The 22,916-nt window shown below is 45.7% G+C and overlaps 8 protein-coding genes across 8 annotated transcripts; 5 read left to right on the top strand and 3 right to left on the bottom strand.

Moving 5' to 3' along the window:
• Positions 1 to 1,576: 1,576 nt before the first annotated feature.
• On the top strand, positions 1,577 to 2,133 carry N7471_008785 (putative glycosyl transferase family 8 family; the record flags this gene model as incomplete). The annotated part of the gene is made up of 2 exons (XM_057281504.1): positions 1,577 to 1,657; positions 1,759 to 2,133. 2 exons carry the CDS (start codon positions 1,577 to 1,579, stop codon positions 2,131 to 2,133), a joined length of 456 nt encoding a protein of 151 aa, XP_057135764.1.
• A 1,669-nt stretch (positions 2,134 to 3,802) lies between these two features.
• Positions 3,803 to 4,850, top strand: N7471_008786 (uncharacterized protein; the record flags this gene model as incomplete). The annotated part of the gene is made up of 3 exons (XM_057281505.1): positions 3,803 to 4,476; positions 4,529 to 4,624; positions 4,700 to 4,850. 3 exons carry the CDS (start codon positions 3,803 to 3,805, stop codon positions 4,848 to 4,850), a joined length of 921 nt encoding a protein of 306 aa, XP_057135765.1.
• Positions 4,851 to 5,367: 517 nt separating this feature from the next.
• N7471_008787 (uncharacterized protein) lies at positions 5,368 to 6,108 on the top strand (the record flags this gene model as incomplete). Its single annotated transcript, XM_057281506.1, has 1 exon — positions 5,368 to 6,108. One exon carries the CDS (start codon positions 5,368 to 5,370, stop codon positions 6,106 to 6,108), a length of 741 nt encoding a protein of 246 aa, XP_057135766.1.
• Positions 6,109 to 7,849: 1,741 nt separating this feature from the next.
• On the top strand, positions 7,850 to 8,509 carry N7471_008788 (uncharacterized protein; the record flags this gene model as incomplete). The annotated part of the gene is made up of 4 exons (XM_057281507.1): positions 7,850 to 7,955; positions 8,020 to 8,217; positions 8,271 to 8,380; positions 8,441 to 8,509. 4 exons carry the CDS (start codon positions 7,850 to 7,852, stop codon positions 8,507 to 8,509), a joined length of 483 nt encoding a protein of 160 aa, XP_057135767.1.
• A 1,165-nt stretch (positions 8,510 to 9,674) lies between these two features.
• N7471_008789 (uncharacterized protein) lies at positions 9,675 to 10,306 on the bottom strand (the record flags this gene model as incomplete). The annotated part of the gene is given in 2 exon segments (XM_057281508.1): positions 9,675 to 10,250; positions 10,265 to 10,306. The coding sequence occupies 2 exon segments, from the start codon at positions 10,304 to 10,306 to the stop codon at positions 9,675 to 9,677; spliced, it is 618 nt and encodes a 205-aa protein (XP_057135768.1).
• A 1,675-nt stretch (positions 10,307 to 11,981) lies between these two features.
• On the top strand, positions 11,982 to 12,912 carry N7471_008790 (uncharacterized protein; the record flags this gene model as incomplete). The annotated part of the gene is made up of 2 exons (XM_057281509.1): positions 11,982 to 12,048; positions 12,107 to 12,912. 2 exons carry the CDS (start codon positions 11,982 to 11,984, stop codon positions 12,910 to 12,912), a joined length of 873 nt encoding a protein of 290 aa, XP_057135769.1.
• Positions 12,913 to 13,915: 1,003 nt separating this feature from the next.
• Positions 13,916 to 15,213, bottom strand: N7471_008791 (uncharacterized protein; the record flags this gene model as incomplete). Its single annotated transcript, XM_057281510.1, has 5 exons — positions 13,916 to 14,220; positions 14,302 to 14,401; positions 14,472 to 14,644; positions 14,692 to 14,875; positions 14,950 to 15,213. The coding sequence occupies 5 exons, from the start codon at positions 15,211 to 15,213 to the stop codon at positions 13,916 to 13,918; spliced, it is 1,026 nt and encodes a 341-aa protein (XP_057135770.1).
• A 2,803-nt stretch (positions 15,214 to 18,016) lies between these two features.
• On the bottom strand, positions 18,017 to 22,503 carry N7471_008792 (WD40 repeat-like protein; the record flags this gene model as incomplete). Its single annotated transcript, XM_057281511.1, has 3 exons — positions 18,017 to 19,855; positions 19,921 to 21,819; positions 21,886 to 22,503. The coding sequence occupies 3 exons, from the start codon at positions 22,501 to 22,503 to the stop codon at positions 18,017 to 18,019; spliced, it is 4,356 nt and encodes a 1,451-aa protein (XP_057135771.1).
• Positions 22,504 to 22,916: the final 413 nt, after the last annotated feature.

A 22,916-nucleotide genomic window follows, 5' to 3' on the forward strand; every position in this document is an offset into this window, starting at 1 on the left:
ATAACAAGAAGTGCGATACCATCTCACGTGAGATGCCACACGCGCAAATGTCGCTATCGCTTTGGCCGATTCGATGATGATGTCCGTTGAGCCTGGCGTGTCCCGTACGAAGTTGAGCTAATATGGAGGCTTTCTCTCGGTCTAGAAAATCATATAGCATCTTTGTGTGAGGTCCTGGGAGTGCTGAATCCAACTGGAGTGTGAACTGGCCCGTGGTTGACCGTTGGAAAACGTCTTTCCGGTGTTCAATAGTACTAACAGGTGTCCATCGCAACACCGATGCTCGGAGCTGGACAAGGAATAGTACCGGCAAACCACCTGCTATATGGCTAAATCCATGCAATAAACAAGTTTCCTCTGGCGATTCAGTTGTCTTAAGTTAGACAAAGACGACGATAAACCGATAGGCCTCGCGGTCATAGACTTAGGTGTGGAAGACGATAGGTATGAGCTATAAACAACTGGTGAAAGGCGTACCAATGAAACAGATGGTCGCTATTAGAGGGAAGCTTGCCCAATTATATTTTAGACGCCCAAATAGCCTTTTTGTATGCTTCTCAGAAGATTGAGTGTCTCGAAATTGACATGGTATTCGTTATTCTGGTCATGATCACCCATCGCCGTGTCGGAGACCTGGAGACCTAGGCCAGAGAAATGTGTATATGAACCAGGAAAAAGACAGAAAGGGCTCCAGAGACATCCCAAGTTTTAGGTGCTTGGTTTATATTCGGTCAATGCTTTTGTGCACAGTCATTTGTGCAACTTGATATATTAGTCGTTATTGATATATCGCATTCAGGGACGAACCTGGAACCCTCATATTACTAGAATTTTCCTTGCAAGGCTAACAGCGTCAACCTTGAATTGAAAGGAAAGACAGCGAATAACTTATGTTTCTCACCTTATCGAGTAATAACCGACTAAGTATTCCTTGCTACCTATCCAGAAAGAATCCAGAAGGGAACCGAAACAAGCGGCCATACTGGGTTGTGCATGGAACACAATGAGAGGAGCTCACACAGGTTTCTCCTGTTCCTATTCTTTCAAATCTGCGCATAGCAGTGTTGATGTTGAATATATATAAGGATGTGCCTGTGACCGATCACGCGTTTCACCATTTAATATTCTCAACGTTGGTGAGAATGAAGCCCATATTAAGCTCAATTGGGCTTTTTGGTGGCTTCGTACTCTTGCTGTCGTGGTTATGGAAGATCTACTTTCCTAGTGAGATATCAACAGCAACCAGCAACCGACGAGTAATTTACGCGACTTATCTGAGCGCGCCACCGAAAACAAAGACCATTTCGTCTCCGAATTCCACAATACTAGCGATCCATATTTCGACGCGGCTCGAATCCTCACATACCAGGTCCTTCACGCACCGGAAACACGGACTAGATTGGACATCCCGTTCGTGGTGCTTGTTCATCAGAATGTCGATCGAGAGAAGAGAGACCATCTGCAATCCGACGGTGCACAAGTTATCGAGTGGGAGAGGTCCGATTTCTGAGTCGACTGGATTCGACCGACCGAATCCCGATGGGCCGATGCCTTGACGAAACTGCAGTTGTGGGAGATGGTCCAGTACGACCTGATTCTGTTTTTGGATGGCGATTCCGTTCTGATGAGATGTCTCGATGGGATTCTCAGCGCCCCAGTGAGTTGGCGTGCAACAACCACACAGACCTCACTGTCCTTCAACGGGGTTGAAATACCCCTGCCAGAGACTTACTTTGCTGCTGGCTTGCCGCAAGTTAGGCAGAATCCCGCATCGCACCCGTCGCGTGTCCTGGAGGATTCTGGGGCTGGGATACCCTGAATACTGGCTTTATGATCTTGCAGCCGTCACTTAAGATGTTCCACTACTTTGAGGCGTTGCTGGGAGTCCAGGATAGCTTTGATACCAGCATAGCCGACCAGAGCGTCTTGAATGTTGCCCTTTCTCGTGAAGGCCCTACCCCGTGGACTGCAGTGGACTTCTCGTGGAATATTCAATGGCCATGGCCAGAGGATATCAAGGCGGGCTATGCTGTTCTTTACGAAAAGTGGTGGGCACCTACGCACTGGGAATCTAAGGACTACTTTCTCTCTTGGTACTGGCGAATGATTGGCTATTATTCTGCTTCTGATTGATGATTCACATGAAGTTTGAGGATACGAGAGTTTCATATTTTAACCTGTTACAGTAGTTCCGGAAATTGGTGTCACCACGTACACTCTTTCGTTGTTTCTCGGACCCTAATGCCAAGATACGCTAAACTACTTAAAAAATAATGACAAAAATCTGGCAGTACGACAATGTAGGACAAAATCAGATATATTGAAACCTCTAACTAAAACGACAGGAAACACAATATTCAGTCGGCAATCCCAAAGACATGCTTAGTAACTTGTGTAGGTTCTGCCATTGGTGGTCCCTCACGGCCAAATTTCTCACAATCATTTTCACTCAAAATTGACCGCACTAGGGCGTTTTGAACCATAGCACCGAAAATAGCTAAATCTACATACCCTTGAGCTTATCAATTATATGATTGAAGTGGTCAGCTTAGTATGCAAGATTTCATCTCAAAGCGGCCGAGCAAGGTCTCTCTCTACTGTCTTCATTCGCAGCTAATCGAGAAATCTAGCCAGGAGTATCCGTGAGTTATGTGTGCCCCAGATTTATATTACGCACGATCATCTATTGTTATACAGAGTGCAGGATTTTACCGACAGTCTGGCCTGCGTCCATAAGCTGGTCTTGGCCGACATAGAATTGCCTCAGCGGGTCTTCCCCAGTAATCAGTTAGGTCGACATAGAAGGGCCTCAGTCCTTGCTTTTAGTATATGCGGTTGCTTGGGTATGATTATATCATATTTCACCTGGTTATATTTGCTATAGAAAGGAAAGAATCTCCTAAAAGGCTCTCTTTCGCTCTCTCTTTCAGGGATTTTCTGACTGCTGTCAAATCTACGCTTGCGCTTAGGCCTGTTTTACGTGCTAACATTCTGACAATGGTCAGGAAAAATAGGCGTATATGGATATATCACTGAGGAAGTGTGTGGCAAATACATCCTACATAATCCCTGTCGCTAGGGCACTTAGCTCTCACTAAAGCAGGAAAAGGGGATAAAACGATTGCACATATCTCCTGTACTTAGTTTCCTTCTTCAAGGATCATTCCATGTGTTAACCTGATCTACTACTTAGCCTTACCTCCTCCCTAGCTCTCTTGTCTTACCTGATCGACAAGGGCTCTCTACCTTCACAAGTAGATCCGTAACAATCTCCCTCTTCAACTTAGATATTTTCGTCAAATGCTCTCTTTTCTATGGAAATCCGGCAGTAATGACAAGTTATAGATATTTATATCATCAGGGTTATGAGCTGGCTAACCTTTCCTGCCCAAAAAGCTTATTTTCAAGAGGGTATTGTTTTTTGTCATATTTACAGTGTAAGATCCGCGTGCGGCGCCGATTTTCATGAAACACCAAGCTCGGGTGACCAAAACCGCCCCTCAATACAAACAAATTACATGTCACGAATGCATACCATTAGACGTTACATCGAGGGCCATCCTAGCCTAGACCATTGTTAAGCAACATCACTTTGGAAGGCATCCTATCATTTCGCTAACCACTCAATTACAGGACATGGTAACGCGGACGAAATACATGTCGAATTCTGAACTACTACTTTTAATCGCGACACCTGTGGAACAACTGTTTTCAAAATGACATCTGCAGCTCTTCTTTCTGCTTTGTTTAGTGTTGCAGAAATTTACAATTACCCACATATTCGACCTTTCAGCAAGCAAATATGGACGATACCAGCTGTCCTTCGGAAAACCCTGAGACGTATGGTCTCGGAATTCGGCTCGGGTTTTATCTTCAGTGGCTTGCAGGTGCTTTTGCAGCCGTTCTCCGTGTGAAAGCCGATGTTGGTCCCATCCGATTCGGACTCTTAGCATTCACCATTGCCACACTGATAGCTGTCATTGTTCAGACGTCCACCTCAGACATTCCGATGATTGACATATACGTTCCGATGCTTCTTTGCTTTGGCTACTTCTACATGTTTATCCCTATATCTGCCTGGAGGATCATCAGCTGCTGCGATCCAACGTTAGACCCTACCAAATGGACGCTTGTCATCGCCAGTGCAGAGTTCGATATAACTCAGCAGTCTCTGTTGCTAGCCGTGTCTGGGTTCAAGCTGTGGTTCTGGACAACTAAAGTATCATCGGCAAAGAATCCAGAGTGTCCAGAATTCGGGTTTCTTTTTTGTCGTGTGAATCTTAATGCTCTTGTTCTCAGAGCCATTAATATAGATCTTGATGGATGGATGACCTGTTTCTGTATTGTCCGCCTTGTTGCCGCCATTTCATGGTTTCTTGAGGGGAAATTGTGGGTTATAATTCCCATAGGGGGAATAACTGGAATACCTGGTGCAGCGCCACAGGGCCTCGGGCAAATTCCTGTTGACAAACTCAGGTAAGATGCTTTATTTGATCCCAAAGGAATACACTGACTTTGATGCTTCTAGGTATTTGGTTTGGGTAGGTGCGTTTAGGTTGTTCACGTCAGTTGTGGTCATAGCCGCGACAGAACTCACGATACAATGGAACCCCCACAGAGGGATGTATGCGCTTAAATCCGCTAGCCAGTTGATCCCCCTTATGCTGGGAGCAATGGTATTGACGCATACAATTTATAGGTCGATAAGGCCTGCAGAGTATCCGCTAGCCCACACCAGGAGGCAGGGTGAGGAAATGCATCTTTACACCTGGCGGGACCAGCGGGCCCCTGGAGTCCAGGACTGGTATCTCGACAATGCCGCGAGAGTTTTTAAGGACTTCATGCCCTAGCAGAATCAATTGTGGCACGCCATTGATAACCCGTTCGATAAAGGTAAACTAACATTGTTAAGTGAGTCATACCCTCAAGGCAGTACATCCCACTGAGAAGTCTAGCAGTACTATCGCACATACTGTCACTATACACGGCTCATGTGATAGGTTCAACTTAAATACCGTATACAATGACACAGGAAGATTGATACACCAGGGCTATTCTTAATACAGACTAGTTGGTCTTGGCATTGGGGTTTGGGAAATAATGGAAGAGAGTAGTTGGTGACTCCAATTTCCGGAACTACTGTACTTCTTGGCTTTGCTTATTCTGAAACCGTGGAGATGCGGCGCACAGACTGGCTGCTATTGGCGTAATTGGGGCATCCGCGCTATCTTGCGGCCTTCGGTTACATCTCGTATATCACGCCCTTCACTTGACAAGTTGCATTCCTTTAGAATGCTGACCGAACTACAATATCATTTATGTCTTTTGCCAAATTCCACTTCTGGGGATCTTCCATTCATTCTCAAAATGTCTACTACCACTGTGGAAGGCATACTACAGACTCCGGATATCCTAAAACCCATCCAATCTTCACCAGCTCCACCCTCCCACAGAATCGAAACCTTCGCACAAAGGGATCTTCTTAGGCAGCCCTTCTTGCATGAGCTCCGGGACGTGATCAACGCCGGCTACTATGATACCGGTGTCAGTCCTTTCGAAAAGTACGGACCCCGGCTCGAAAGCGACACCCAGCTTGCCGATGAACTTCAGGAAGCTGGCTTTACTGCAATTGCATTTGCTCAAAATGCGATCATCGGTACTGCAAGCTTGAAAGTCTGGTTGCCAGATTCCGAAGGCGCCGCGTGGAAGTTACCGGGCCATTTTGACCAATTCAGTGCGGATGAGATCTTCTCTGGAAACCCTACGGTGCTGGATAGCCTTCGTGATGAATCCCAGAATGTGCCCTGCGAGGGGGATTTTGAAATTGCAGCTGTCGCGATCACGCCGGATCCTCGATATCGGAGGAAAGGTATTGCGGAAAGCTTGGTTAAGGCATGTGAGGAGGAACTGAAGAAAAGAATGTCTCTTGCGGAGTGCACAGAATTGGTTCACTCGTGCATTATGCTCAAATCCATTCGTGAGATCCAAGGTGTTTATTGGCTGAAAAGGGGGTTCCGCGTCGTGGGGGAACAATATTTTCCTCCTTTTACCTGGGGTTACAACAAAGGTTTTGTTCTCTGGGCTATGGAGAGAGAGTTATATGTTTAAAAGTTTATATATTCCGAATGAGAGTCAGGTTGGACATAGGATTTGAGAATAATCAGCCCGTCTCAGCTCGGCAGTCTTGCATCTCCAAGGCAAAAGTCTTTTCAGCATACTTTGTCCTTAGGGACGGCGCATGGTTCTTTGCCATCGAGTAACCTTTATGGCGATCTTTTTTTGTACCGGCCCCAGTCTTCTGCATGACCCATTTTGTGTCGAAAGCTGATAACCCAGGCCCAACCCAGACCTAGTGACTAGGGCCCTAGAAAACCCAGTTTAGGCCTAGTTCGACCCAGTTTTTGTATAAATTGTGGTATATATGATCTGTTAGGGCTTTAGGATTCGACAGCTCGATCTGCATATTATACGCACGTTTCCTTTGCCTCATTGGTCCGTGCTCTGTTCTCAAACTGTCTTTTATCGTTACGTTCTTGAGAGCCTTTTGCCACGCCTAGCTTTGTGGACTAACGATCTTCTCTTTGCCTCTCCATGCTCCCGTGTTGGGTACGGCTGGACAGTGTTGACCCGTCAGTTTTGTTCTGATTGCAGTTGCCAGGTCTAGAAGATGGGTCGCGGTGCGAATGATTCAAGCCTTGCCAAGAAAATGCATCTTGTGTATATGCCTCAAACATATTCCCAACCGAGATTTCTCTACACCTGTCTTAAAACCCGCTACTATACATCTGGTCTAAACTTAAATCTTTTACGTTCCAGAATTGGTCATACCACTGCGACCTCAATGCGCCTTAATTCTCTCCCACATGACGATTTGGAAAATCGCCTATCCACCATCCACCATTCACCATCCACACTTTGCCTATTAGTTTGTATCGATGCACGAGTCGCTGAAACTCTCGACCACCGCCATGGGTAACTCACTTTCTATTGCATCGGGGGCTGCAGGGTTGCTCGCACTTGAGATGAGGCCACCAAAGGTCCTATCAGCTTCTACACTTCATGGAAGGATTGGGGTTCTTAAGCCGACGGAACACCCCTCTAGCACCTATCTTGATATGCGCCACCAAGACACGTGACTACTTTCCTATGATCTAGCCCTTCTGTGTCACAATATTGAGTTAGTTATCTGCGGGGCATACATGATGTTCGCAGTTACCCCGCTATAGATCTGCCGCTAGATCCATCATTGCATTGCGTTATGGGGTATGACAAGTTGCCGATGATTAAGGTTAGTACAATCCCAGAACCTAATGTCTAAAACGATCGTTGAACAACTCTACCTAGGTAATGCTGCCTTGACAAATTCAAAATTGCCAATGACACTATAACAGCGAAGTAATTATGTTCTTCCGTATGCGTCTTAAGGCCTAAGCCTCAGTATTACTAAAGCTGGGAGCTTATGAATTTGATTTCCTCTTGGGGGATACCTAGCTTGCAACATAGCTGTCTTGGTTACCTCTCTTCCGCGCACTAATGTGCATGAACTGCTGACTTGGTCTGGCTAATCCAGCACCTTGCAGCTTGCAGCTCGTTAATGGATTGTGACTGGTTTAAGGAAAATGACACATCTAATAAACTTAATGCAGTAACTATGCAGAGTGACTACAGCACTGCAGATAAACAGCAGACTAAACTAGCAATGTATGAATAATAGTAATTGCAAAAGCCATGCCAGTTAAATCCGATTTCTTTGTATATAAATAGGCTACCCTATGTTGGAAGAGTCTTTAATATTCTTCTTAGAACCACAATTGTTCTGCTATTCAGAATTCAGTATTATCAAGTCACTATGAAGTACCTTCCTGCTATTGTTCTGACTTCTCTGGCTTCTGTGGGCCTTGCCACTACTGGCCCTGGTCTCCCCTCTGATGCGAGCTACTGTCCCGCTTGCGTCGGTGGGTAACATTTGCACTTGTCTTCTTGGTATCCTGGACATAAGATACACTAACAAATTTTTAGGCACCCGGTATACAGACGCAACAACGGGCCAATCGGGCTGCTGTCCCCTCGGGACCGTCTATCAACCCGCAGCCTGTGCGCCGGGCACTCCCACTACCACCAACCCGACTTGCCCGGCTGATGACGGGAAGCTCTATGTTAAGAACGGCCTCACGTACAAAATTTACTGCGATGTGACAACCAACCTAGGACCTGATGGCACGTTGTTTCCCCGTTACATAGAAGTTCCCAGTGGCTAATATCCTTATCAGTCGGTTTCGCTAATGTGGCTGATGCTAAGGCATGTGCGGATCTATGTGCCTCCAAACCGGCGTGTGGAGATGCAACATTCCGCTCATCTGATAAAGGGTGCTTTATGTCGGTATGTTTACCAATTCATCTCATCCTTGGTTAGGGGTCTGCTGACTAATATTTGGTGCAGTCAAATATTCTGGGGCCGAATTACCAGGGTACTCCTTTGCCTGGAGCCATTGTCATTGCCAAGCAGTAATGTGAAGGTGTTTTATTTGACCTCAACGTCAAGGATCGCATGGGGAAGTACGGTCAGGCTTTCGCTCAGAGTGGTCGACTGAGTGAAAAGGGACTTGTTTACCTTGCCCGTCATATTGGAACATATCCCACTCTTCGTCAGAATAAAGTCACTCTCTGTAATTTTCCATTATTAACATAAAGTTTATCATTGCCACTCCCTATAAGTAGAGCCCGGAACATTATTTCTATCTATGCAACAAGCCATTTTTCCCTGCCTAGTGACATAGTATTATATATTGATGAGTATTATTTGCACTTTCGGCTTACAGAAGCCGTTGGGCGTAAACGTTAATATTAACTTTCTAACACTATTCACTACCCGTAAATCACTAATAGTAGTGATCTAAGAACATCCTATAGATATTATTATATTAGCACGATACTAGCGGAGTACTATTAAGGAAACTAAAAGCTCTAGTGTTCCTAGAAGCCTAAAAAAGACTCCGCCGGCCGTATTATTTACTATAGCTTTCGTCGTAGTTAATTTATAATAGTAATAAAACCCCCTAAGGTATTAGAATATAACTCCCTTCCGTATATTCTTATTTACAACTAACTATAATCTAGTAGCTATATTACACCTAGAAATATCCTCTAAATTAATTAGTGGCTCGGGCACTATATAGATACTCTCTTAGAATGCGAAGTAGCTTGCCTATCTTGTTATCCGTGTTATTGTACATCAAATATCCGAAAACTAGGGATCAAGTATACTGTGTATCCCTCAATATCTCGGGGACATGCGCAGGTAAATTGAAAATGTTCTCCAGGCCATCGATCTGCATCTGGTTTAGTCGCACCAAACCAAGCTTCATTAGAAAATTTCACCCAAAGCATAATTCTTCGGCGCTGCATAACTGACCCACGAAGCCCATATGAAGGTTGACTTGCGAGATGACTTGCAAGATAGATGTGATTGTGTCAGGGACTCTTAAAGTGTTGGAACGGTGGATAGCTGCAGATACGTGGCTGATATTTGCTCTAATCCAAACCGGTTGGATAGCACAAAATGGTAACCAGAAGGAGGATTATAAAAGAAAAGGACATATACAGGGTACATTGTCGCTTAAGTTAAGAGTACATTTGATAAGATGGGAGTTTCGCACCGCCAGTCATCCTCTGCGCTAGTTACAGAATATGTATTCAGCAGCCATCGTGCTATCTGTCAAGCACGCCCAGGTAAAATTATTGCTGTCCGTTATGATCCCCGCTCCAGTATTGAGTTTGCAATCTTTCTTCCGTATCTCCAATTCGATGTCCCCTACTATGTCAATATTGTCGCCTTTGTGATCTGCCACCTTGCATTTCGTATCGCCAAGCATCAAGGGTACCGGTTTCATGTTTTTATACTCAGCACGACTCGCGGTGTCATTACTGAGGCATGACAGTATCTCACGAGTTCTGAAACTCGGATAACATGGTCGATCTTTGATATCGCACACATGGATGTGGATTTGCTCTTCAGTCCTTGACGCCATTGAGTTCATAGCCAGTGCTTGTGTACCCCTCTTGTATTTTGTCTGCGCAAAACTCCAGCCAGCATCAGCATGAGGGCCGGCATCTTGCAGTTTTTCAATCCCGGACAATGGCAGCGTTGTGGTGATCAGTCGCTGGTCTTCAAGCAGCATCCAAACTGGGTTGTTTGTTTTGAGAGCAGTACTGTTCTTGCAGTTGGTGCTGCCGGGGGTGTATAGCAGCTTCTGTATGCACGAACATAGATTATGGAACCAGAGATAGCAGGAATTGCATGAAGCATTATCATCATAAAAGCATGGACCAAGAGAAGTGTTAAAATTTAGACCGCTAATTGCACGTATATTTCTGTCGGGATTTGGACATGTGTATTCCAAAGCTCGACAATTAGTTTTGCCGCTCCAGCAATCGCAATCCTTCGTGACTGTCATTGACTGAATCTGCTTTGCACTGCAATTGCTGGCGTAGGGCTCTGGAACTTCAAGGACAGCTTGGTTCACTTGTTGTGCTAGTCCTGGTAGCACAGAGATCAGGAGTGGAATTAACTTCATGTTCGCAAATTGTCGAATTGATAGTTCGTATGGTGCGTTATACACAAATGAAATTAACAAGCGATGCCCTTTCCTGAACAAGGCTTATATACCGACGCATGAGTAACAGAGCAGGCTACGTCAATATGATACGTTCATCAGCTGTCATGGTTCATCCATCTTTGACTACATGGCTATTGCTTAGTGTAATGGATGGATTAAGCATAGTTACACGCAAACGTCCTCCCGAACCGCAAAACTAGAAAATTCAAACCCAACCCGGGGCAATCCACCAATAGCAAATTGAAAACCAGAAGCATATGACGCTAATTGAAATTATTCTAGACCACGGAAGTTGCACGACGTGGCAAAAATGACATGAGACAAAAAGTACCATGATATAGAACCTCCGCTAATGGCTAAAGCCCGATATATGGATGTATTACTATATAAATGAGGTCTAGAACGAGCGGTAAAAAGATGGACAATTCTAGGCTAACTTTATAAAGTTCAGTCTTTTTTTGATTGGCAGTAAAAAAAACATAAGTTGTATGATGGCAAGATTATGATGGAGAATCTACAGAGTGGAGATCCAGATATGGAGAAACAATACTGTGAGATTCGCCTGGGAGCAAAGGGACAGAGAGAGGAAGGAGGAAGAGAGAGAGAGAGAGCTATCAGGCTACGGTCTACTATCTGGGATCTGTCCCAAGTGGGGCAGCTGCCTAAGGCAGAATCAATGGACCCCACTGGTTTATCATATGATATTACTGAGCAGCTCATGTAATCTTGTGCTCCGCTTAGGCCGCTACCTAACTAGGTACCCATGGACTCCTAAGGGTTTACATAAGAGCATTTAACCGCTAGGCCAAAAGATCATAAGGGCAAACAGAACCTCTGTTCGTCTCTGCAGCGATATATATATTAGGCCCTAACATTCGTTAGGGACCACACTCACTGAATCTGAGCCCGGACTGAAATCTACTCAGTGAGCCTGACCCTGAGCGCCCTCATAAAAGCGGCGGCAGCTAAGATAGGAAAGCCTCACCCGGCAGAGGAAATCAAGTACGTATAGTGTCCTAGGTACCAAATACGTACTCCGTACATATACCATATTTCGGCTACTGGCCATCTGACTAATGAGAGATTCAGACACAGATGAGGGGTTAGGATTCTACAGGGGTAGAAGCGAAGGCTATAAATATAGACTTCTATTCCAAATATGAAGAGATTAGACAGCTTTACAATTTACTTCTTTCTGATCTCCTAGTATCATCTTCGCGCAAATCCATTTCATCTTATATATGCAGTATAGTTTCGTCTGTACTACTTCAACAACTTCGGCTTGTCAACATAACCAGAAAGATATAAACCCTGCCAACATCAGTCCGAGATACTAGTCACCCAATCCAACACCTATCTCCAAACATGGCGACCGTACAAATTTCCGACGCTATCTTCGAGGGAATGAAGGATAAGGTAATTCTCATTACCGGTACGCATATTTCATTCTACCACCACGAACAGTGAATCAGAAATGTTGATAATACCAGGCGGCGCGTCAGGAATCGGAAAAGCAACTGCAGAGTTATGTCTGAAGCACGGCGCGAATGTAATCATCGGCGATCTGAACCCTTTACCGTCCGACCTCGAGATCTCGGAGAAGCTCAAGTTTATAAAACTGGACGTCTGCTCATGGGAAAGCCAACGCGATGCATTTATCCAGGTTGAAGAATGGTTCGGTTGTATTGACCATGTCTTCGCCAATGCAGGCGTCGGGCCAACGTCCGATTTCTTGGACGACAACCTTGACGAAAATGGTCAACTCACCCCTCCTAATTTCCGGACTATCAATGTCAATCTTCTGGGTGTCATCTCCACAGTTCGGCTAGCCGCATATTACATCCAGAAGAACTCGGCACATCGTGCATCTGGTGAACTGGGCAGTATCGTGGTCACTGCTTCTACGTCTTCGTTCCAGAACTTCAGCACTGGTGATTACACGATCACGAAACATGGTGTTCTGGGGCTCATCCGCGGGATAGGGTATCAACTTGAGGGAAAGGTTCGACTCAATGCTGTTGCGCCTTCTTGGACAGCAACTGGCATTATTGATACCCCTTTTATTGAGGCGCTTGGTGTCGGTGTTCAGAGTCCGGAGGCTGTAGCCCGGAGTGCGGCGCTTCTTTTTAGTGATCAGCAGCGTCATGGGGATGTTATATACAGCTGGGATGGGAAATATCTGGAGGTTAACAAGGCAGAAGGCGGATTGCTGGCGGCTGCGGATGGGATCCTTGTGAATTCAGCTAATGAGGAGTCTGTTGTGAGAAAGCTCAGAGAAGCGAACATGATCGGCTAGATATAGTCCTTGTCAGCTGCCCGTCATAACACCAACGACCTTTTCTTTTCTTTCATTCGGGCTGCCATATTGTTAGATATGACGTCATCTCACTCCTCCAAAGCTGGGCGTCTTTGGGGCATCTTGGTTTCCCCGCCCTTCCCCGCAGCTTAGGTGTGGTGTGTAGTTGATGTTAGCCGAAACATTATATGATCGCCTCGGCAGTCAGAAGTATCGCTCGTGTTGCTCACCTCCACGGGATACCATGGCTTCTTGAGCAATGGATTCGGGTATTCGTTGGGCTGTGCTATCGCAGATCCGGTCGTAAGGTCAGCAATATCCAAAGAGACGGGTCAACTGGGTTCCACTGACGGATCTGGACACTTATAAGAGGTTCAACTCCATATCATGACGGTGATTGTGAATAACGCGAGTTAGTGGAAGAGTTCGAATGGTCGGGATATTGTTCATGGGTCTAAAACCCCGGTTGGGCCGATTAGTGCCCTCAGCTCGGAAACTGGTGGCCCAAGGATTGCAGAATCATAGAGAAGGAAATGCGAGAAGGAATTGCGAGTGAGAAACCACGTGTTGAATTCAGCCGTTGACGGAGGGAGAGGGATGGAGGAAGATCAAGTAGGTGGGGAGCAAAAGTCCTATCCGCCTTAAGGCAGTAAGGTTGCCTCGACAAGAATGCAGTCGTGAAAGTCTTACACATCAGCAACATTTAGACACTGTCACTCGGCCCCAGGAGGGTCTATCCTGTTGACTACTACTGAAATTTTTAGGTAGGCGGGTCTAATTATTAACACCGTTTATGTATGCTAACCAGGATCTTGATATATATTTCTCTGATTCAATCGAACGACCAAAATCTGGCAATTTATCATGACACGGACTGGTCTAAAATGTATTGGTGTGTGTGATTTCCCATGCAGAGGCCATGCAGCATTCAGGACAAATACCCTGTGGAATATGCTGGCTGATCCCCCATTTCCGACATATAACAAAAGTCATTATCGCACTACTATTCCAACCCTTCTATACCAGCGGCGAGACTTTCATCAAATGGAGTCCAACCTGGCCTGCCCAAGAAATCTTTGAGTAATGTCTCGGATTTATGGGCCGGAACGACATCCGTTTCATCATGTGGGTCATTCGCAGGAGGTTCTGGGATCAATTTATTGTCGGGTCGCAGTTTGCGAAGAGTTTGAACATAGTCGGTCCAATTCTTTGATGCTGCAAAGGCAAAGAGCCTTTGAGATTTCACATCGGGACTGAGCAGCGCGATCACATGGAGACGAGCGGTGTCTTCAACATCAACATACCACACTGCAGGTTTCGAAATGTTAGAGAATGTTCAAGTATTCCACAACAGGACTGAGGTGGGGGGGGGGGGAAATGGAATCTTACGCGGAGGGAAAATCTCGAACGAGGTAGTATCTCCTTTGAGAAGCGTACGTACAAAGCCCATGCTCGAGCCAGCAATCTCCGGATGAAGAATCCTTCCAATCTTAAACCATGTAAAGACTCTTGGTTAGTAAAAGCCAGGGTCTTTCTTTGGAACGATTTGAAATTCTCACATTTAAGTCGGGAAGCACTGTGTTGAATTCAAAATGAGGTTGATTGTCTCTCATCCATGCCCATGCGGCCTTCTCACCTTCTGCTTTAGACGCAGAATACACAGCAAAGGCTTTGGCGTCCTCCGGGGTCGTTGGATCCCATGCTGCTTTGATTGATTCCTCGTTCCAAGTATCTGAAAAGGTATTAGCCTGCCCCTCTGGCCAGGCGTGAGATACTTACTTTCGTCTATACGAACACCCTTGGTGCTACCGCGCGAAGACATATAGGCAGCTCGTGACGATGAAGTAAGAACAACCCTTTGAATGGTTTCAGTCTTAGATGCAGCTTCAAGAACCTTGCGCACAGCATCCGTCACCCAGGGAATGACGGCATGAGGGTCCACACTGAAAGACACATCAGATGCCTATTGACAAATATGATTAGAAAGAAAGTTTGGAATTACCGCCTTCTTCTTGAATGGCTGTGTATTGAACTGACCACATGGATGACACCTCCAACTCCCTGCATTGCATTTTCCAATTGTTGGGCATCCCCGAGGTCTGTGACAACCAGGGTTTCAAAGTGCCCTTTCCCATGTTTCTCATCAAAAAAGGCATTGAGCCATGGCTTAGGAGCACGAACTGTGCCCCGGACTTTGAAGCCTTTATCAAGCAACTGGTCGATGATATGAGACGCTATGAAGCCATTGGCACCTGTAACAAGTACCAAGGTGTTCGCAGGAAGTAGGTAAGACGTAGTCATTGTGAATATTCAAGTATTTCCGGGAATGTTGGTTGCAAGGCTGCAAAGAGGAAAATTTATATATGTAGTTGGCGAATCTGTTAAGCTTGAATATGTTGGGGCACTACGAATGTAGGGACAAAGGGAAGGAGGGAGAGAGTAGTATTGGGAAGTAGACAGTCTCCCGACCTAGTTATAGAGGAGTTGGATGTCTTATACACCCACCTAGTCCCCTAGGGCCAAACTATACCAATTCCTATCCATGGATTTATAAGCCTATGTATTTATAAGCCTATTTATAAGCCGGATTTAACCAATACCCGGTTTATTTCCCAACAGATGATCCAACCTTGTAACCATCTGGGTTGACATGGTCCTTTTGATAGAATGTTTCAATGTTCTTGTTAATTGATCTATAGCTAAAACTGGAGGTGCCAGGCTCTTCCTTTACAAATGAGGGGGCCTCGACTTTGCCAAAACCTCTCAATTGATTCGCTCTTAGCAACATTGAAGTCATTTCTAAAAGCCGAAGCCCACTTCTGGTCATTTTATATTTTCGGGGGCCAAAGTTCTCCGTTAGAGGATGCTACCGCCGATCGCGTTTACGACGGCCCCGGGGTTATGGTGGCCTATCGGACAACGGGTATTTGATTGTCTAGGTGGTTAAGCTAATTGACAAATGACTGCCCCTCTATTCTTTATATTTACCTAGGTACTACTCCGTAGGTACTTCCTTCATATCCTTTTGTCTCTGGAGCCTAATTAGGGCAATCTCAAATATATTATCTTTGCACTGTTATTTTTTCCCTTTCTGGATTATACCACCCTTATTTTGATAGCTTGTCTTGTACAATCTAGAAAAGAGGAAAGATATCTAGTTTATCCACTCCAGTACTGAAATCTGAAGCTCTTGCTCTCTGTCTATATCTTTTGTTGCAAAGCCGATTTGTCTCTTGCGATACCTCTCATGAAGAGACAATAATTTTGAAGACGACTACCGGTTATTAAACTCTCTCACGCTGTCCAACATGCAATACTACAATATGCCTCTTTTAACTTCGTCCAAGAGACAGGGACCAACTCATCCCAGTACTATATCCAGGGGGTACAGCATAATAGTGTTGAGAGGCAAAGAACCGAGGACTGCGGCTTACCGTCTTCCAGGTGGAACTCTGAGAGACACTACAGAGTATAAACAGTCCAAATCATTTAGCTCTGCCCTGGATATGCAGGCTGCCATGGAATACCTGAATTCCCACGGACAACTACATACGATCCAGATCCCCCCTGATTTACCTCTGTTTCACATCGCTCACGTGAAAGGAAAATGGCAATATCATGTTTGCCTGGTTGCCTGCCCTTGCCATATAAATACTACCTCACTGGGTTTTTATTTCTTCATCTTTTATATCATCATTCCCACTCTGGCATTAGTCATGCTAGGTTTCACACCCAAGGCTGGCTTCCCAGCTTCCACCTGAAGCCAGGCCCTTTTCTCAATTTATAAAAAAGAAGTCTGATATCTATGGATAGCGGGAATCGAGCTCTGCTCCGTCCCAGCTGGAGTTCAAGGATGGTAACAATCATCCACCCTGCCTTCCACTTGGTAAGCTACGTCACTACAGCAACACCAGTCAAGCAATGGGTGCTAACTGATTGATGACCTATAGCACAATACAGAATTGTGAAAAACTACCGCCGAAGTGAGGCCGTTACCTTGAACAACAATTCATTATACTATACCTTTGTACTATACTTCTATGTACAACCCCGGACCTAAAAGACATCGCCAGTGCGCCTACGACTTGAATGGAGCAAACACCGGGGGAAAATGGTGCTCTGTTTGTGCGATGTGTCCAAGGGAAATTAATAAGGAAACCGAGTCTTACAACTATGCAGGCTGCACTTGTTCAAGCTTCAGGAGCTTGAGTCCTAGGCCAGGTTTTGCCTGATGGAGCTCAGGGTTCGGGTTTCCGCAGCTTGAACAAATATAACGTGCGTAGTTGTTGGCTTTTGCTTCCTTGTTGATTTTCCTCTGGCGACGCATTGCACAATCTGAGCGCCATTATTCTCCGGTGTTTTCTCCATTCGAGTCGTAGGCGCATTGGTCATTCCCTTTACAACCGGAGTTATATATATAGTTATAGCGCAAGGGTATGGGCAAGGCTGTCTCCCTCTATTACGACCGCTGAATCAAAGAAGTGAGTATAATTACCATCTTTCGAGGAGCTACCAGAAAGTCCCAGCTTGCAAGATTTATTTCATCTTGTCGAAATCCTAGAAGATTCAACTGCCTAGGAACCGAACTAAAGGATTGAAATCACCGGAAGCCACACACTAGCAGCAAGCTTCTCACTCCACAACTGAGTCTTCGTGTGAACTTCGACAGACTTGGGGACACAATCTGCCCCATTGTCGAAACTGTTGTACTCTAGAGATTGATCTATAAGCTAAGATTGTGTGGATCTGACTGTTCGAGGTTGCCCAAAGCTTTTAAACACTTTATTCCATTCATGAAAAAACCACGGTCGTAGGATCCCTTTGCGGGAAATGGGAATCGAGGTCCTGGATATGAACGGTAACGGATGTAGTATAACAGTCATATTATAAGGGTGGTCGAGCTGAAAATCTAGGCTGTGGGTAAAACCTAGAATATTCAGTGGATTGAACGGGGGAAACTACTAGATGTCTAACATAGAGCACATGGAATTTAACTTCTCTTCCACGGCAAAGAACCTGATACATTCCCTTGTGCACACACCATAGTCCGTCAAGTACATCAGGAAATCACTTCATCGTCAAGGTCCAGCAAGAATCTACCATCTCACTCGAAGGTTTGCAACTGTCCAGCAGACATTGCAACAGGATCGAACGCAAAGATCTCAGCCCATTTTCCCGGAGTTACAACGGCCAGAATATTGTTTGTCTGGTCCCAACCCCTTGAACGATATGGGCGATGGTTTGGTGGTAGCCATATACTTTTCTGTTTTCCAAGGATCACCCAGTTACCCACAACGGAGATTTGACATTGCTGTGATGTTAGGACGTTCCCAAGAGGAAGTTCATCCTCGAAGAATTCATCTGTCTCCCCCAAGCATATTTCCTGCTCAAGTGAATTGAGAAATCTTGCAAGTTCTTCGCCTTCGAATTCTTCGCCATATTGAGTCATCACATGATTCCCTGTTTCTGTGTTCCATACCTCGATGAGTCCAGAGGCTGTTCTGGCGCCTAAAAGCTTGCTGCTCCGAGAGAACTGAATGTCTGTGATTTTCTGTGGGCCTTCGATATATCCGTTCCCATTTCTTTCAACAATCGGCTCTCCTGACTGGACATTTCGCACTATCACAGTTCCCGAGCTTGAGCCCGATGCCAAGATCCTGTTATTCGCAGAGATTCTAGCGGTAGAGATGAGGACGCCCATATTGTCCACGGTTCTTTTCAGATGGCCTGTACTTGCGTCCCAAAATTTCACTTCGCTATACCCTCCAGATGTCGTTACTAGAGAACCATCTGGGGAGATTCTGATGTCACTTATCAAACCGGAGTGTTTGTCCAGATTCTTTGTTGATTTCCCGGGTGCATTGGCCCATAGTCTGATAGTTCGATCCTGTGCCGATGTTGCCATCATTTTGCTGTCTGAAGAGAATGTTATAGCCCTGATGCTGTTGGTATGGCCATGTGCAATTTGAGAAACTGTCCCCTTGTTTCTCTCCCGCACCACGATTGATCTATTCTCTCCACTGGTCGCAAGGTACTTGTTGTCTGGAGAAGTTGCAAAGTCAAAACAGCGTTCGGGGACTTGGGATTCCTGTTTAAGACTCCAGTTATCAGTATCCCAGAAGCAGATGATACCGTCAAAAGAGAGCGTCAACAAGAACTGATCATCCTGCGAAAACTTCGCAGCTTTCAAAGGCTCCGGGCATTGAATGATGGGCTGTAGCTCCCCGGTTGCCAGGTTCCAAATGGAAACTTCGTCATTCTGCGTGCCCGCAGCAAGGAGTAAGCTTTTGGGACAGAATGAAAGGTTGAGTAGGTTCCCTGAGTGATGGAAACTCCATTTAAGATTCCACGTATTCGTATCCCTTATCCACACATTGATATTACCATTGGGTGAGCTGCATGCTAGCACACTGCTGTTTGGAGAGAAAATCGCAGTTTCAATCCCAGCCGAGGCGTCAATCCCAGATGAGTGGTCCAATATGGGTGTCAGATTCCATTTAGCAGTCTCCCATATATAAATCTTGTCATCGGACGATCCTGAGACCAACATCTGGCCATCAGCAGAGAATTCGCAGCACAATAAAGACCCAGGGCCCTCGCAATCAAGTTCCTTTTTGAGGATCCCTGTTTTCGTGTCCCAAAGTCTGACCCTTCCTCCATCTGCCCCCCCAACGAGCTGGTTGTCTGGAGACAACGCCACTCGAACCATATCTGAAGAAGTTTCGATGGTTTGCAACAAAGACCCCCACTCCTCATCAACAAGTGGAGTTGTATGAATCCAGGCAGGTATTGTCCCTGTCTGTCGTACTAAGCTAGCTGTTGGCGCAAATATGAGTGCGGAAACGTAGATCTGCAACGGTGCCACAGTCATGGCGGGGAGGCTTGTCGGGACGAATCGTTTAGCATCAAGGAGAAAATCAGAAATTTCGACCTTCGCGTGAGCCTAGTTCAAGAGTTAACACCACATTTTCAAAATCTATCTGTCTTCACTCTTCACTCTTGACTTACAGCTGCCAATGATTGTAGCTTGTCTACAATCTGGACTGTTTCTGGCAATAACTTTAACAAAGCCATTGCCTCTAGCCAGTGAAGGAAGTGTGCCTGTAAGAACTCAAGCACATCAGTGGATGGAGAAACTTGACTTTCGCCAAGATGGTACACCCAGTACTGGCAGCTATAGCAGATAGGCCACAGCGGGTCCTCCTTCGGGGGTTTAGCCTCTTCTGATAGAATGCCATGATGTGACAGCCCATACACGTTTTCTTTCAGGAGTTCTCCTTGGCCTTCTAATGACTTCTTGAAGATCAATGCGTGAAGATCTTGCAATGGTGCATCACGAAGTCGTTGGCGGTTTTTTAAAAGCCAATCCTGAGCTGATTGATGGATCAAATAAACAGTCTCGTCACGAAGAGCCAGGAAAGATTTGCATAAAATGACAAAGTCTCGCCCTGCATCAACGCCTGCTTCCAGACCAGCGAGCTGCTCAATTTCCCGAAGCATCAAGGGTCGACGTGCCAGCATTGTGACAACAAGAACGTCCTTGCACTCTGGATCTTCGATTCCCGTGAGTAAATATTCGTATAACTTATCAAGGCCATCAGGGATCTCTTCGAGCATTCGATTCCATGAAGCCTCAGGCTTATCTTCGAGGCGCTGAATAACCAAGGAAGCCCAGAGAAATGTGTTGCTTGCTCGCTCGCGCAATTGCTCGGTTATCTTATCCAATCTTCTTTTGTTCTTGGCGTTATGTCGGAGACCTACCATCTTCTGATTGATATACGCATCGATATAGGGGGTGAGGTTGCAGTCATCGAGAGCGAGGAGGTTTTGCTTTTCCAAATTTTTGTCTGGCATGCTTCTTGCAAGTTCGAATATGGGCCGGCTGGTAATTAACCACTTAACATGGGATAGCTCTTTCATGAGCAGTGTGTCGTCAATGAAGTCTTTAAGATGTTTTCTCGTCTCTTCCTCACACTCGTCAAGAGCGTCAATGGCGATAACCACACGCCCAGATGTTTTCAACATGTTGGTGAAGATGCTAGACCAAGTGGAAACCGAATCCCGGTCATAGCTGAATTTTCCCTCTGAATCGAAGAATCTTTCCCCAAGTTGTGCTAGTAAGTGAGGCTGTTGTTGAAGCAGCATCCACGTCAAGCTCTGAAGAACCGCCGCTCCATTTCTCAGTTTAATATCTGTGTGTTGACAGAAGAAATATATAATGGCTGGAGGTTCTTCATGTCCGGTGTTCAATAGACCACGGTCCTGGATCTCCTGGATGGCACCAATTAGGAGCATCGTCTTCCCGGTTCCAGCTTGTCCGCTGATCCATAGTCGTCCGGGTGCTTCCTGGCCTTCCCACTTGACAAATGCCTTGAACTCATCGGTTTCGAAGATCCATTTGTACACCTCGTTGATGGCTTTTTCCCTCCGGATTTGGATATCCTGAACAACAATTGCTGGGTCGACACGTCGTATAGCGCGTAGGCGCTTGAGAAAGTTCTCAGATTCCTCTTCTGTTTTTTTATCCATGCTGATATTCTTCCCTTGATCATATATCTTTTCCAGACCATAGAGAGTAGAGTCTCGAAGCAGGAGGTCTTCTGCATCTTTGATACCTTCCAAGTCACCATTCCAGTCGTCAAGGTCTAGTATTCCGCGGGCCAATACAGCAACTTGATTTCTGTGGTAAAAGCAGACACTCTTGATCTGATAGAAGAGCAGAGGTTGATAAAGATCAGTTATTCTCGTTGCGATTCCCTGACGAATTTTCATCAAAGCGCTACCATCTCTGATGCCCTCCTGACTTAGAAGACGGTCGGTGAAGTCGGAGTAAAACTCGATTCTGGTAACGACGTGTCCCACTCCGTTGTACAAGCTCACGCCGACTTTGACTGGCTTGAGAAATATCTGATCACGTCATGTGTTAGATTTTTGCAACGCAAGTTTAGAAAGAAGTCACTGAAATCCACTCACTTCCACAGTTGAAGAAATGATCGCCCAAGGCAAGGCAGCCTGTGGGATGTTTTTCAATGGAATATCAAGAATGGCCTTGACGGCCTCGATGGTTTTAATTGTACCTTCTGAATGATCAAGAGCGTTTTTGTATTTTTCGATTTTTTCCAAGCCCGCTGTCACGATTTGGTTCATTTGGTGTTCTCCGAGATTTGGAACGGATTCACCTTGCAAATCCTTGATATGAAACATCGTCGAGAGTAACTCCTCGTACTTGGTCATGTACTTTGCTTTATCCTTGTCGTTCATGAGGTTGCTGTAGGCTTTGTCCCAAAGAGCCTTGTGAATCGAGGCTACCTCTTCAGAGACAATGTGGCGTGAAGGACTTGAATATGGCTGGCTCGCCTGCAGCCCGGGGCTGACAGTAGGCCCAGGAGATACCACAGGCGCTGTTCCATTGCCGGTAGGAATCGTGGCTTCAGTAAGTGCATCTCGAACAGCCCCGGGTATAATGTCATTTGATGTGTGTGTTTGATGGTTTTCGGTTTGGTGCTCGGTCTCTTGCTTGCTTCCCCCTCGAGACTTTCGAAGCTTATCACGTAGTCTCGCAAGGCGGCCTGCCTGCGCGGTCGACGACATTGTGCGGCCTTGGGGAGGTTCAGATGCTAGAATTCGTAGTCGCAAAGATTTACGCCTTGGAACTTTGGGGAGGTGGATGATAGCTGGTGTTTTCTTTCAGCTGAGACCTGTCCATATGTAGAGCTCTGACTGGCTAGCATGTCTAATTGTGGAATCATTGACGCTCAACATGCAGATACTCGCTGAACAGAACCAATCAACGTGAAGAGAGCAAGGGGGGTAAGAATTCCTGTTTCTCCACGCTAAGTGTCAGTTTTAGCCCAGTTCAGCATGCTAGCGCCTAGGTTAGGCCTACGTTGCTGCCTGATTCTTTCGGCTAGTAGTTACCTAATGTTTGTAGGAAGGCTTCTACGCAGCGGTATAGACGCCAGGGGTCAAAATCCCATTTCCGGTAAATATTGATGCCTTAATGC

The sequence above is a fragment of the Penicillium samsonianum genome (assembly GCF_028829775.1).
Source record: "Penicillium samsonianum strain IBT 33392 chromosome Unknown utg000004l_segment0_segment0, whole genome shotgun sequence".
Classification (NCBI taxonomy): Eukaryota; Fungi; Ascomycota; class Eurotiomycetes; order Eurotiales; family Aspergillaceae; genus Penicillium; species Penicillium samsonianum.